We start from the raw sequence: 15209 nt of genomic DNA on the forward strand, positions 1-15209 counted from the left end.
ATAGTGTCTGTTTTGCCATAAAATACGTTATTACGTTGTATTGAAAAAAAACTCACTTTGCCATTCCCAAACAAGCAATTGACCAATATTGGGACAGCCGAACGCGATCCAGTCGCCCTGTGTGGACATCGCCACACTACTGATCCTGTGCTCCGATATATTAAGGGTGTGAATCAGATTTACATCCGGCATCTCGTGCAGGAAGAAAATGCCGTTTGAAAAACCTGGAATGTGTATTTGAAACGTTGGTGTCATAACAAATGATTAGGATTTTATTTGTGATTAATTGTCCGTCTATATATCTCGATGGATCGGATGAAATGTGCAGAAAATAATAATTTTCAAATATCTATATATATAACAGAAAGTGGTGTTAGTTACACTATTTATAGTTCAAGAACGGATTAACCGATTTGGCTGAAAATTTGTGCAGACGTAGCTTAGAACCGGGGGAGGGATATACAACATAGGATATACAAAACATTTTTATCCCGTAAATCCCACGGGAACGGGAACTAGCGAGGAAAACCCTGGGTCTATCTTTCCTGCGACTACGCGGGCAAAGCCGCTCTCTCTAGTCAATAAAAAACAAATGAGGCGATATTCGAACCCCCATCGTTCGCTTTACCATAACTATTGCCTTAATTAACAAAACTAGTGACGAATGAAACACAACAGACTATAATAATACATTTTTATAAAGCCTAAAGAACCTTAACAAATTCAAACAATGCAAAAGACCTTTCCAGCCCTACAAATAAGGTCCAAAATTGAACTCACCAGTGACCAAAATTTTCGTAGCCTTATGATATTGGGCGGCTGTTAACTTTACTTTATGATGTGCATTTCGTATCTCATCCCCTATATAGTGCCGGCCTAGTTTCTTGTAAAGCATTCTTTTTGCTTCGTCCTTCACTTCAGCTTCTTCCATTTCTTCATCTTTATCGCTCTCCTGGTTTAAAAAAGACATGTATGTATAAACAACCTAACACTCATCGTTTGGGACGTTTTGTCCCAAAATGAGCGCAAAATTTGAAATTGTGCGCTAATTTCAAAGACACTTGTGTCATTCTTGTCTAGGCGATTATATCACAATAATTACTACACACATTCTTACAAACTTTCCCGTTTATAGCATTAGATGTATGAATCGGTATGTTTAAAAAAACTATGGGAAAAACATTCACAGGAAAACTCAACTATGCTAATAATTACGAATTAAAAGTATTTTATATTTGAAATACTAATTAAGCTGGACTCTTACTGTAAAGATTGGATCAAAATTTCTCTCAATAGGGAGATATGACTGAGGGGAGAGAGACCTATGCCCAGTAGTGAGACAGCCGTGGCTGATTAAAAAACAATACCAATTAAAAAAAGTTTTCGGCTAATATATGAACACAAAACAACTTACATATTCCTTATCTTTTTCAATATCATCCTTCTCATTGATATCATCATCAATCAATTCTTCCTCTTTCTTAATCTTTCTCCTCTTCTGATGCGATATCTGAACCTCGGATACCACCAGATCATCGGGATCAATGTTCGCATCCCACAAACATACCTGGCCGTTCCTACTGACCGTTATAAGATCTAGACTCTTCATCTCGAAGAAAACACCGACTATCTTATCCGTGTGCCCACTTAACGAATACATATTTAAGTTATCTAAATATTCGACGGTGTAGATTTTCGTTGTTGTGTCTTTGGAGCCAGCGGCTAGCAATTTACCGCAAGACGACCAGTCCAAGCAAGTTACTTCGTCGTGGGCTTTCTTGAAGACCCGTTTCATTATGAAGGACCTATATTCTCCCGTGAACACGCTGGGTGCGGTCATGATGAATACTAAAAAAAATTCACAAACAATTACATCACAACTTTTATACATGTTATCATCATTATAAATTATAATACTGTTTAAAGCTTATAATATTTTCTTTTTGTTTATTTATTTTTTATTGAAGCTTACGGCTCGCAGCTTCCCTCACTTGGATTACAAAATTTTGTATTTCGTGGTATATTCGTGGATTTTCTAAGAGGCAATATAACACTTTATATGATTTAAGATGCGTTTTATACAAATTAAGATCTTGTCAACTACTTCATTTTATCAGTATCTGCCACACCTACACCCAGACCCACAGATAGAATGATAAAAAAAGAACGAACCATTATTTTAGTCTATAAAACACCCAATATTACAAAGTAATTACTCTATTTAAAAACTATTTTATATATAGAAAAGGGTCTCTCATACCATATATTATACATACAAAGATGCTTAAATAAGCATCTAAGTAAACTCTTAAAATACAATAAACTATTATGCATAAAAAAAAACTAGATAATTTTTATGTGTTACCTGTATCATCACAGCAAGCCGCAAAATGCTGTCCGTCGGGGCTGAATTTAACAGAATTCACACGTTGCTTGAACTTGTATCTATGTATTACGGTGCATGTTATCAGGCTTATCATTTGAGCTTCACCCTCTAAAAATTTCAAAATTTTAATAGTAGTTCATAACAAAAAAAAGTAGTAATGTTCAACAAATGTTTTACTGTCCCATAGGAAAATCAGGATAAAAAGTTGCCTTTATGTTGTTCCAGATGTCCAGCTATCTACATGCCAAATTTCATTGTAACTGGTTCAGTAGTTTCTGCTTGAAAGAGCAACAAACACACACACATCCTTACAAACTTTCACATTTATAATATTAGGTAGGATTCATGGCTGAAAGATTGAGATAAATGTTAGATTAATTACAAGCAGCGGTGAAATAAAAGTTAATTTCAGCAACATTGGTCAAAAAAATTATTAATTAAGTGCTTGTAGTTAAAAATTATTATATTTTTACATGAAATTTATGATAAACTGTCTCACATGCTCTTATGCAGAATATACATGGGGAAATTATTTAATCTTAGCAATATAAATTTAAATACTAAGACAAGCTTTTCAAGTAGTTGGTTTAGTGTATTCACTAAACTGACAATAAGATTACAAAGTTTGAAATATTACTATTCTGTTTTGATTGAGTTTAAAGGGTTGGTTACAAACATACAAACAAGTGAAGCTAAATAAAGTTTGTGATTAATAAAAAACATATTAACGAAATATTCATAAAAACTGAAACACTCTTTATTTTAACATTTATCTGAAACTGACAAAATTATTCCACATTTGAAACTAAGTAAAACACAAATACATAGCAAAGTTTTAAACAAAGCTGTAAAATACATATAAATACATTATACGGACATAAAAACATTTTTTTATCTTAGATTAGTACTTACGTTCATTAATTGCCAATAAAACTGATCCATTTGGAGATATGTCGGTTGCTGTATAATTAAAATGACTCTCAACAGGCAGCGTGTTGCTTTTATTCCTGAAAATATTTATTTAATTAAAATTAATCATATACCTATGAATGATTTATGTGGATGCCTCTTTCACATAAAAACGGAACAACAAATGGATAGAAAAATTTTATGCAAAATTATGAAATGTTGAGACATGAGATTTGTTTTATTAAATCACAAGTTAATTGTGATATTCTGACCAAGGACGTTCATTTGATTATTAAAATAGACTTAAGCCATCATTGCATTGTATTGTGTATGTAAATACAAAAAATAATAATTAGAAATGTTTGCAGAGAGATGTGCAGATGTGAACTATCCCTCATCCCTTATTTCGGCAACCCATTGCAGGGGCTTTATCTCGACACATGTGAACCACTTGCTCAGTATTTATATTGACTAACTAATGAAGTAAAATTTTAAATAATTATTATTATTTTATATCACTTACTGTTTGAGATTATACACTGTTATTTTATTGCCAACTGGACTAATAACACAGTTGCCATCGTTAGTAAATAATATATCTCCACGTCGGTACACCGTCCCAAGTAAATTTTGAAACTAAAAATAAACAATATTAGTATAATACATTCAGTACTATAAAATATATAATGATTTAAAGATAAACTTACCTTATAATTATATTTCATCTTATGAGTTTATTTCTTAATAGAATACTGAGATACTTTATTTATTCATAATTTATACAAAACAAAACGTGAGTATAACATCAAACTACGAACAATTGTGAAATGTCAATCACACGTGGTAATGACTTTGACAAACGTCATGCGTTTACATTTTTATTGCCATTAGGACTAGTATGATGTACTACCTAATTAAAAGAAATATGATTAATTAAATATTTTATAGGACAGCTTGCATTTTAAGTAATGGGTAGAGAAACGAATAACTTTTTATATGTTATGATTTATCAGAATAACCGTAATTTGGATGATAAAAATGTCTGAAACAAGTGCTAATAGCAATTAAGGCTAAGACAGCCATATTTAAAATATAACAAATTAATAATTAATTTACTACATGAGAAGACTTCTTTATTTAACCATTAATTCCAAACACCAAATTTCATACTCATTTAAATCGGATCAGTAGGTAGTTTTTGGTCGAAACGCTTTTTATTATTTGCTTTTTAATATTATACATTAATTGAAAGGATATTATTAAGGGCGTTTGTTTGTTTGTGTGTATTTCTGTCTGAACTGCCTGTAGATAGTTATGCCGAGGAGATAACTGAGCGCAGGTGGCTATTGGAATAATTTTTTTTTATATCTATAAAAACAAAGGGAGGTATCATCTAAAACATTGCAAAAACATAAATAATTGCACCCCATTCTAAGAGAAGGGAAGAAAGGAAACAATATTCAGTTATAAGAGAAAATATTTGATCTGTAGCGTATAATATAAAAGAGAAATATTTACAGCAGTCATTTCTCATGTGACATGTATATATTAATGTTTAGTATTAATTATATATTTTAAAATTTCGTATAATAATAATTATAAGAATATTAACAGTATGAACTGTACATATTCGAAATTGGCGCTTTATTGAACTGGTAACATTAAAATTCCAATAAATAGTCTTATTTTAGTCAAATATTGTTTTAGGATGAAATAATTTATGATGTTTATACTTTAGTTTCCTTAAAATAATATATAGTTTTTCAAAGTAAGGATTTTCCAAAAAAATTAAGAAAAAACCAATTTTGGAAAAAAAGGAAGTATCGGAACATTGAAACAGACATGCGCAGAACGATTTTGCTGGCCAGCGATCCACATCAATGATATACGTCATATTACTGCGAAATCTTTAGCTCAGGATTGGTTGCGCATTTCGGAAGTAGCGTAATAACACCAATCAGAACTTAAGGCATATCGAGCTCTGCCTTGAACATCAATCGTCATATGACCCATTCTATTGAGTCGGCAAAGCTTGGGCCATATTTGTCTGTGCTAAAATAGTTTCGTGGAGTGAGTGTGTGCAGATAGTCATCACATTTTTTGGGACCTGTAAATACTCCCACACTACACTTTCAAGATGACTGACACAAATCCCATGTATGGACCCTTCTTTGGAGTTATGGGGGCGGCGTCTGCTATTATCTTTAGCGGTATGTATCTTGTGAATTGTCTTTTAGAATGGCTGTCATTAAAACTTATTGATTTCCCCATGTTTGCTCTGATACCTTCGGAAGGTTTCCTCATACCTCCATTTTAACTGAAGTTCTAAATCTATCTATATGCTAAATTACGGATATGGTTATTTTAAGCGTCCTAATTATAGGAATAGCCGCGCCTTGTGGCATATGTTTGATCATCGCTTTCTTGACCTATCTGGATTCAATGTATTATGTCAATTGTTAGTTTTACTAAAAGGAATCGGGGGCGTTGGGGTGAAATAAAAAATGAATCACGATCAAGTGATCATCATGTGATTGATATAATGTTGGTAGCATTGCATATAACGTAAATCCCGTAGTGGCGAGTTTCAGATAATCTTTAAACAAATCTATAACGAATAGCCTTATTGTGTATTTGGAAAATGAACTTTACCATCTAGCGAAAAGGTTCACTTTGTCGTAATTACGTTTATAAGCGTAATACGATTGAATGAAATCCTTAGATGATTAAATAATTGGAATTTTAAAAATGAAATGCTATAGGATACCCGGCAAAAGGATATTCAGATCACATGACTGATAACTTCAATCATGTGATTGGTCATGGTACTTAACCTAACTTAGGTTTCACAGTGTAACACCAATTCGGAATATTTATAATAATTATTTCACAAGCATATCATTATTTAAGTAATTTTGGTTGTGCATCACAGGACATTTAGAATTTTTCCTTTGTGATACTTAAGTCAGAATTTTTCAGTTTGTCCTCCATCATCTTAGCAACTTAATTGTAATAATGCTCATTCAAACTATCAATTACTAGGAAATATAAATAAAAAAGGCGACACTATTGTACTAATTCTAGGTCAAACAAATTATACAGCCTTCAATGTCTAAGGACATTATATTATATCACTTGACTTCAGTCACCTGATAGAAATCACATCTTTTTATTACATACTATTCTATTGTAAATAAAACTAAGTGTATTCCTTTATATACAGGATTGTAAAGTTCAAAGGAAGGAAAGAGTTGCCTCCCTGACAATTTCATATTCACCTAATATGTAATCATGTGATAGCATGAATGAAATTGAACTATCAAAGTTCAATGACTCTATTTTCAGTCATATAGAATTTAAATCCAGTGAAATTCCCATACATACGAGTATAATGACTAATGAGTCACTAGTCACATGATAGTCTTATGATTTTTCTTCACTTTAATATTTTGAGAATGAAATGATTAAAGGCTGTAGATTATTCATGTTGGAAATTTTGCCTACAAATAAAACAAATTGTTGTTTTTACATTACATTATTTCAATGCATAAATGTTATCTTTACTTCAAAGAATATGATACAAACTTTCATTCAACTCAATCAAACAATAGCATCACATGACTTGAAAATGTAATGTTTTATCATGACTTCATGGTTTTAGTACATAATATTCATAATTACATTTTATTGCTTGAGAGAAATTGCTAATTGTCATGGTATGTGTCAAAGTTCATAATAATGAAAAAAAACTTGAATATATATTCTTTTTGGCTATGGTATTCAGAATATAAAATATTGGTCTAGACTAACCTTACATAATATAAGAAATGCTTGAGAGAGATTTGACCTAAATCCAAATAATTGGGTCAACAATTTCTTATACGTACCTTGGTAAAGTGTGAAATTCAAATCTATACTGAGATTTGTTTCATTGATATGCTTTATAACAAATAAAGTATTGATTTTACTTTAGAAAGAATTTAATATACCAAAAGTTGGAAAATTTGAAAAATGTAAACTAATCCCCACAAAAGACAATGTCATTAATTAGATATTTCATTTAAAATTTTTAAAAAGGATCATTCCTGACTAATTCAAGAAATTTGCTCATTTCATGTTGCTATTTTCTCTAAGTTCAATGTGAATAGCAGTGATCAAAACTGCACATATTTTTTAATATGCCTGAGAGATAGTTATTTTGCCATATTGGTGTAGGGATACTGCTTAACATAAATGCATCCTTAGTTGTTTTAGTACAGACAGTGATGTCATTTAAATTCTAATATAGGTGCAATATGTTAGTTTTTATGTATCATAATTAAAACATGGAATTGAAAGGGATTCTTTTATATTTCTACTTTATAAAAAAAAATATTTCCATTTATTATGACCATAATATTCCAGCGCTGGGAGCCGCCTATGGAACGGCCAAGTCAGGCACGGGTATCGCCGCCATGTCGGTGATGAGACCCGAGTTGATCATGAAGTCCATCATTCCCGTTGTCATGGCGGGTATTATCGCCATCTACGGTCTGGTCGTGGCTGTACTTATTGCTGGTTCCCTCGAACCCCCAGCGACTTACACCCTCTTCAGGTTTGTATATGTGACTAAGAGTTAGAAATATGAATAGCTTTATAGCATATATTACATTGATACATGAGCATGAGTTTGTATAGTGGTGAACAATTCCAAGCTTAGTACTGGTATCTTGTATACTGGTAAGCTGGAAATAAATAATTTTGTCTGAAAGAGTTCACAGTTTTAAACATAGACAGAAAAAACACAAGATCATTATGTACTTCGCTTGTAAATATAATTTGCAATATAATTTTTCTCAACACATAAATTGTGAAATGAAGTAAAATTAAAAACTACAACCCTGAGATATCAATGCTTTCAGAACACAGAAATAATTTCATAATTGGACCAATCGCAGGTTCAGTATAAAGTATATTTTGTTATAGTTATTTTTTTAAGTAATGAATGCAATAAATGGCAGAATGCCATGCCATTATTGTCCTTATATTTGTCCTGTATATTTACCTTATTTTGTCTGTCTAACAAAGATTTCTATTTATCATATTGCAATTGTAATTTAGACAGCTTCAGTCAGAATAAAATTATACAGTTACTGACCTTGATAGGACAATTATTGCTCTGTTCAAGGTTACAGTGGGCATGCTATGAGAGAAATAAATTTTGTCAGCCATTTTACTCATTTTTGATTTGAAATAAGTTTATTTTTTAAAACTACAACAGTTCTTACTTAATAATATAGATTCAAGACTCTACAATGATCAAGTTGTTGATATTTTCTTTCAATGTCAATATTATGCAACAGACTTTGGAAATACATAAGTCATATAACAAGGCAAAGGACCACTTTGCCTATCTATATGTCAGGGTGATTAGATTCTGGGCTCAATCAATCAATAGATAGGAAATGTGTGTTCTGATAGGGCTTTAGATATATTTTCAGATTTTTATATGACTATATAAATAATTTGTAATGCTTTGTAAATTACTAAAAGTAAAAGTGTTATAAAAAAAAGTATACAAATTTTAAAAATCCACTGACATATCTTATATGGTACACAGAAAACTGATGTTAATCAGATTTTAATCAATACTCAAACAAGTGATAGGACACACAAAAATAACAATTTTTATTCACTAAAGTAACAACATTAAAATTCATTAATTTTTTTGTGATACATACTGTTTGAAGCATTAGCTTTCTTTTTTTTTCTAGATACATTCAAATTTATTATTGTATATTTCAGAGGATTCATCCACTTGGGAGCTGGTCTGGCCGTAGGTTTCTCTGGCTTGGCCGCCGGATTCGCCATAGGCATCGTGGGTGATGCCGGTGTCCGCGGTACGGCCCAACAGCCCAGGCTATTCGTCGGAATGATTCTTATCCTCATTTTCGCCGAAGTGTTGGGTCTATACGGTCTCATCGTCGCCATCTACCTGTACACGAAACAGTAAATCTGCCCGCACACTCTTCACGTGCCTCTGAGCACTATGCCCCCACTCGTGATCTATGCTCAGTATCAGTATCTCGCGCACATCGTCGTCGGTAGCGTTTCGCATAGTGCTCGAGGCACTCCTGTCTGTATAAAAATTAATATCCCAATATAATAAATGTTTACAATATTTTGTATCGCATAACTCCGGCACGACGCGGCTTCGATGCTGCGGCCGCCTCGCGCCTAGAGACGCGAAACTGTATCATAAATAATAATAATTTGATTAATGTCTTATGTATCCGAAATATATTTCAATGTAATCATGACGCTACCGAGCGACGACTAAATTATTTATTCCTAATTTATTTGCGAACCCTCCCACATTTTCGCGACTGATCCACCACAACATATCAGTTGATTTGCGTGACCACCCATCGCGAACGAACACTTACAGACGATATCAATTTTAGATTATTTTAGCGTTAAGGCGAAACTAATGTACAGTTAGAGTAGAAATTTAAGTCCAAACGAGTTATATTAAAATAATTTATGAACCGTTGAACCCACAAGGTACTATGTACTGATGTCTTCTTGAGAGTTTAAGGTTGAACCTGGCTTAAGTGTACATGCTATTACAGCTTTAAGTGTTATAGTGCTGTGCCCATCTTACTACTTGTAATGCGCGTATCCTTGTAACGCTGTTTTATCCGAAATATAATGAGAGCAAGTCACAAACAATGTATTGCCAGGTATCAGTTAATAAACATGATTTGTACATTCCATATTATTTTGTTTCTACTTAATTGTTTGTGTGTTTTATTTACCTCTTACGATCTTCAAAATGAGCGAACAAGATACTTAATGTTAAGAATTCAGATGCTTCATGACTACGCACTGTCGTATTATATAAAACTATATTTATATTAATCTAATTATAACATTTCTGACGACTTACTATGTGAAATATATTCAAAATATTTTTATGTATACCTCATAGTCGAAATGATGTTTGAATGAATATAAATTGGTAAGTAAACTAAATACAAATAGGTAAAATTGTATTTTATTTTAGGTTTCATGTTAGAGAATGTTATAATCTTTGGTGTTATTGAATGAATTGTGTTAATAAAATATTTTGAAAAGTACTGTAAATTATGAATCGAGTGTTTTAGTTTGCTCACTTGTTTTTATCCTTTTGATTTTGACGTTATATATCCCCAAGTAATCAAACCTCATTAAATTAGTTCGCTCATAATCTTTTGCATCGATAAAATACTTGACATTGAAAAAAATTGTTAGTCGTTTTTATAGCTGTTATGGATAAGCATCATTTTTGGGGGAAGTGAAGTATTTTTTTTTAAATGTCTGGGGGCAATGGAGCTGGGGTGGGTCTCCTGATGGTAAGCACTACCATCGCCCATGATCATTTGGAGAGGCGTAAGGATTGCTTTAAATTTTGTGACCTCTTGTGGATTATATAAAATACATCTGCTGGTACGTTGGCATACATTTATATAAAGTAACTGTATTCTGCACTATACAAGAAATCTTTATTTCTGTAGATGCACCGGCTGTCGGCATCTGAAATAATGTAAAGTTTAATTTAGGCGCCGTGTCTTCGAAGTGGCGCGCAGCCTCTATATATACATTTTGACTAATACACATAGTAAAAAAAACGTTTGCGTTTGGAATAAAATCCGCCCGTTTAGTGGGTCAAACTTACGTCTAAAGGTATATACATACTAATTATTGGTGGAGCTAATTAAAGCATGATTAAAAATACCAGCCACACTAATAGTCTCATTTATAAACAAATAACATATTTTGCTATTTACAACGCAACACAAGACTTGGCACGGCAAACAGCATTGAAGTTTTACCTAAAAATTGTAAACAATCTCTGACTATATTATAATTGATCAGTATGAAACCGTTATAACTAACGTTTATTGGGCATTCGATATGGTTTTACCACAGATACTATACTGGATTATACTTGGCGTTTGGTTCAGTAATTCGGGTTATACATAAAGAGATTCGTTTCGCTGGTTTCGTTGGTTCGCAACCTACACCTGACGGACGCTTTTTTAATTTTTTTTTATCGCGTATCGTGGAACTTGGCAGCTGGGACGGTCAAAAAATTCCTCAGAACACTCCCCATTATAGGTATTGTAGAACATGCAGAGAGATGCAACATCTCGCCGCAGTGAGAGTGTGGATCAAGCGAATCAGAAATCTCAATGTCGTCAATAATACGTAAGGCTCGTCGCTGAACGCGATCTAGTGGGAGGAGTTGATATTGGGGTGTTCCGGCTCAGAGGTGAGAACAGTATTCCATATGGGACCGAACTTGAGGGGTTAAGGCATGATTTGGTCAAAATCACTTCAGAATATAAAAGCTACGTTTTTTTTATAGCGGGGAAATCTTACATAGATACCCACGGCTCCCGGGGAAAGGAGCCGTGGGTTATGTCGGATTCCTACCGACTAAAACCTCACTGTGTTCCGACGAGCAGCTTTAGTGATGGGGTCAAAGGAGCTGGTTAGTATACGACCGCGACATATAAAATCTATCTATCAATTTGTTATTTTTATTGTGTGTCACGGAGTAACTAGTATTTATTCTGTGCAGTGTGTAGTTGACATTGACAGTTGACACACGACAGCTGAATATTGTGACTTGGCTGGCGTTTGATTATTGGTTGAATTTATACGCTGCTCTAATTTATTTTCATATTAGTTTAGCAGATTTGTAAAATAAAATGAAGTTTAAATTCGTACTCTTCTTCTGTGCTATTCTTACTTACTCAAATACATATGCGCAGAATCGTGGAAAGGTCATAATTATACATTAAAACGATATGGTTGTGCCGGCTCATAAATAACTAAATTTGTCTTTACAGTTGGAAGAGAAGGTCCAGCAACTGACTGATTTTACGGCGAAGACTTCAATTATCCCTTTAAACTTAAATAGGTTTAAGGACTATGTAAAATCACCACCAAGGGACTATTCGTTTATAGTCATGTTCACTGCTATGGCACCCTCTCGTCGTTGCGCTATTTGCCAGCACGTATATGACGAGTATCTGTTAGTAGCCAACTCGTTTAGATATTCTCAAGCTTATACCAACAGACTGTTCTTTGGTATGGTAGATTTTGATGAAGGTTCTGATATCTTCCAAATGGTATGTACTCTTTGTTAATTAAATATGTGCTTGGCGTTTTTATTAAATATTACTAAATGTTGTTTTTTAGTTAATAGTCCACTTTAAGGTATACTATATTGTGTTGCAATAGTAAGAATTGCATATAAGTAAATCAGCTGGTGAAAACTTATAATTATCAATAATAATACCAACTCATAAATTTTTATGTTTTCAGCTGCGCTTAAACACTGCCCCTGTTATAATGCATTTCCCAGCCAAGGGTAAGCCAAAACCCGCAGACTCTATGGACTTTGAGAGAGCTGGTATTCATGCTGAAGCAATTGCCAAATGGATCAATGATAGAACTGATGTTCAGGTATACTCCATTTAAATATCTATTCTTCATTGAAGAAAAGAGATATAAGGTATACCTTATTTCTTCAATGAAGAATTCTTGTATGTCATATTGTTATATACAGCCAGTTATATACAGCTTCAATTAGATCATTAGTAGTAGATGCAGTATTCAAAAGAGAGTATTTATGTGATAGGTATTTCTTTACATATTCAGAGGCTTTATTTTGAATGGGTGTTTTTTTGCTTTCAATGGCTTAGATTACATACTAGTTTACATTTCTTTTTCAATGATTGACAAAAAAACAATTAAAAACAATTGACTGCTTCATTATTAATATTAATATTAAAAACTGCAAGTGTGTTTGTTTGTAAGGACAAACAAACATTCAGCAGAAAGAAGGCTTTTATGTTGCAATAGAGCAATTTAATAGTATGTTTTTTGTGGCTGGAGATAGTTAGGGGGATCAAGAGTAACATAGGTTATATACATTAATACAATAAAATATCTCATTCCCAATGAAATATATTATGTGTATTTGAATCATTTAGAAATTTGTAGACTTTTATCCATTTGTAGAAGAGAATGGTCTTCAATCGACCTTACGCCTCTCCATATATTCATGGGCGATGGAAGTGCTTACCATCAGGCGACCCACTAGTTCCACTGCTGACGATGACATAAAAAATAATAATTATTATAAATACCAATAGATCGTGCTATATTTAAAAATGTGACATACATGGCATTTGTAACTTATAATAGCTAGTACAATATTTCCAAAAACTGACTCACTGACTGAAAATATTGTGATTGAGGTGTAGGCATGTGTTCCTACTGCTGGGACACAGACCTCCTATGAGGGTTCAGGCCATAATCCACCACGCTGGCCAAGTGCGTGTTGGCAGATGTCGCATGTCGTCGAACTTCTAATTCTCGGACATTCCGGTTTCCTCACGATAATTTCCTTCACCGTTTCGAGCAGTGGTGATGTTATTCACATGCATAGATAGATTGAAAAATCATTTTTGATTTATTTCCTGCCCGCTCGCCTGGTGTCGAACGCCGACTCATCAATTTTAAGTCCGAGGTCCACCACAAATCAACGTTTTGTGTAGTTATTTGAATGGAATCTAATATATTATACACGTCATTAATGTCCAAAATTTTTCAGATCCGCGTATTCCGTCCACCAAACTATTCCGGCGCCGTAGCGTTCTCTTTACTTTTCGTCCTCGTCGCCGCATTCTTATACCTCCGACGCAATAATCTAGAGTTTCTGTACAATAAACAAATGTGGGCAGTCTCCGCTCTGTTCTTCTGCTTCGCTATGGTCTCTGGCCAGATGTGGAACCAAATACGAGGTCCACCGTTCTTCCACAAAACAAAGACTGGCCCAGTTTATATTAACAGTGGATCGCATGGACAGTTTGTTTTGGAGAGCTATATTGTTGCGGCTTTGAGTATCCTTTTAAGTGTTCAAAAATCTGTTTATTTAAATTTTACATTATATTTATATAATAAATTTTATACTACTACTGATTCCATCTTAATAATCAAAAATATGAATAAAGTATCTCTATAAATTAATATGTAATTGCTAATAAATTACACTAATATTATAAATGTGAAAGTTTGTTTCGATGTGTGTCCGTATCATGATGAAACTTCAACAGATTTTGATGAAATTGGTATACAGGCAGGGTATGATCTGACTTGGCTGATAGGATACTATTTATCTGTTTTTGATGTAATATCATCCACTAGTAAAAAATCCTCTTCAACTTAATTTTACCTTAACATAAAATCAGATGCGGCCGTGGTAGTCGGTATGATACTAATGATAGAAGCAGCTGGTGGAGTGAAAGGGACAGAAGTGAAGAGTCCACAAGAGGGAAAGAAACGGCGATTCCAATCAGTTGTGGGTCTTGTGCTATTGTGTGTTTTCTTCTCGTTGCTTCTGTCGATATTTAGATCTAAGACGCAAGGATATCCTTACAGGTAAAAGATCTTTAATTCTAAGAAATGTTCCGATTTTGAGCTTCTTTCGATATAATTCTCTTTTGTGTCTATAGTATTATTCAAAATCAAAATTATATTAATTATATTTGCAGTTCGTATTTCGTTTGAATATATCTATTTTTCCTCGTAATATATAAAGTAATTTTTAAAATTTTTTTTCAGCTTCCTGTTCAAATAAGGAGAACCATAAGGAGTACTTTTAGACACTCCACTATTTATTATTCATAATATTGTGTGCAATGTGATGAAAGTCGAAACTTTGTTTTTAGAAATAAAACTGATTTTAACAGATATTTATTTATTTTTAATAATTATAACCCTGTTTTGATTACATATTATATTGTGCCTAAATTCAGTTCTGTAATGTATGTGTTATCTTTTTTTACTGAACTTACAAACAAATGAACTACTGAACTTA

At 33.0% G+C, this 15209-nt stretch overlaps 3 protein-coding genes across 3 annotated transcripts in view; 2 read left to right on the forward strand and 1 right to left on the reverse strand.

The window, feature by feature from the left end:
- The window catches only part of LOC119833467 (periodic tryptophan protein 2 homolog), a 16406-nt gene extending 12279 nt beyond the window's left edge, over positions 1–4127 (reverse strand). The window contains exons 1-7 of the mRNA XM_038357481.1: positions 4003–4127; positions 3819–3931; positions 3299–3393; positions 2366–2494; positions 1415–1848; positions 781–952; positions 57–224 (exon numbers count right to left, since the gene is read on the reverse strand). Coding sequence (XP_038213409.1) covers positions 57–224; positions 781–952; positions 1415–1848; positions 2366–2494; positions 3299–3393; positions 3819–3931; positions 4003–4020 — 1129 coding nt within the window. The 5' untranslated portion in view covers positions 4021–4127. The remainder of the gene's footprint in view (positions 1–56; positions 225–780; positions 953–1414; positions 1849–2365; positions 2495–3298; positions 3394–3818; positions 3932–4002) is intronic.
- Positions 4128–5247: 1120 nt separating this feature from the next.
- Positions 5248–10427, forward strand: LOC119833200 (V-type proton ATPase 16 kDa proteolipid subunit). Its single transcript, XM_038357112.1, has 3 exons — positions 5248–5505; positions 7700–7889; positions 9080–10427. The coding sequence occupies exons 1-3, from the start codon at positions 5433–5435 to the stop codon at positions 9285–9287; spliced, it is 471 nt and encodes a 156-aa protein (XP_038213040.1). The 5' UTR covers positions 5248–5432; the 3' UTR covers positions 9288–10427.
- Positions 10428–11925: 1498 nt separating this feature from the next.
- LOC119833222 (tumor suppressor candidate 3) lies at positions 11926–15084 on the forward strand. The gene is made up of 6 exons (XM_038357146.1): positions 11926–12105; positions 12172–12453; positions 12650–12790; positions 13944–14232; positions 14581–14770; positions 14954–15084. The coding sequence occupies exons 1-6, from the start codon at positions 12031–12033 to the stop codon at positions 14967–14969; spliced, it is 993 nt and encodes a 330-aa protein (XP_038213074.1). The 5' UTR covers positions 11926–12030; the 3' UTR covers positions 14970–15084.
- The last annotated feature ends 125 nt before the right edge of the window (positions 15085–15209 follow it).

This window comes from Zerene cesonia, chromosome 17 (genome assembly GCF_012273895.1).
Source record: "Zerene cesonia ecotype Mississippi chromosome 17, Zerene_cesonia_1.1, whole genome shotgun sequence".
NCBI lineage: Eukaryota > Metazoa > Arthropoda > Insecta > Lepidoptera > Pieridae > Zerene > Zerene cesonia.

Bases quoted from the DNA above. Each gene is read 5' to 3' on its own strand.
- LOC119833200 (XM_038357112.1), top strand. From the start codon at position 5,433: ATGACTGACACAAATCCCATGTATGGACCCTTCTTTGGAGTTATGGGG. The intron at 5,506-7,699 runs GTATGTATCTTG...ATAATATTCCAG, and splicing joins GTCTGCTATTATCTTTAGCG to CGCTGGGAGCCGCCTATGGA. The intron at 7,890-9,079 runs GTTTGTATATGT...TGTATATTTCAG, and splicing joins GCGACTTACACCCTCTTCAG to AGGATTCATCCACTTGGGAG.
- LOC119833222 (XM_038357146.1), top strand. From the start codon at position 12,031: ATGAAGTTTAAATTCGTACTCTTCTTCTGTGCTATTCTTACTTACTCA. The intron at 12,454-12,649 runs GTATGTACTCTT...TTATGTTTTCAG, and splicing joins GTTCTGATATCTTCCAAATG to CTGCGCTTAAACACTGCCCC. The intron at 12,791-13,943 runs GTATACTCCATT...AAAATTTTTCAG, and splicing joins ATGATAGAACTGATGTTCAG to ATCCGCGTATTCCGTCCACC.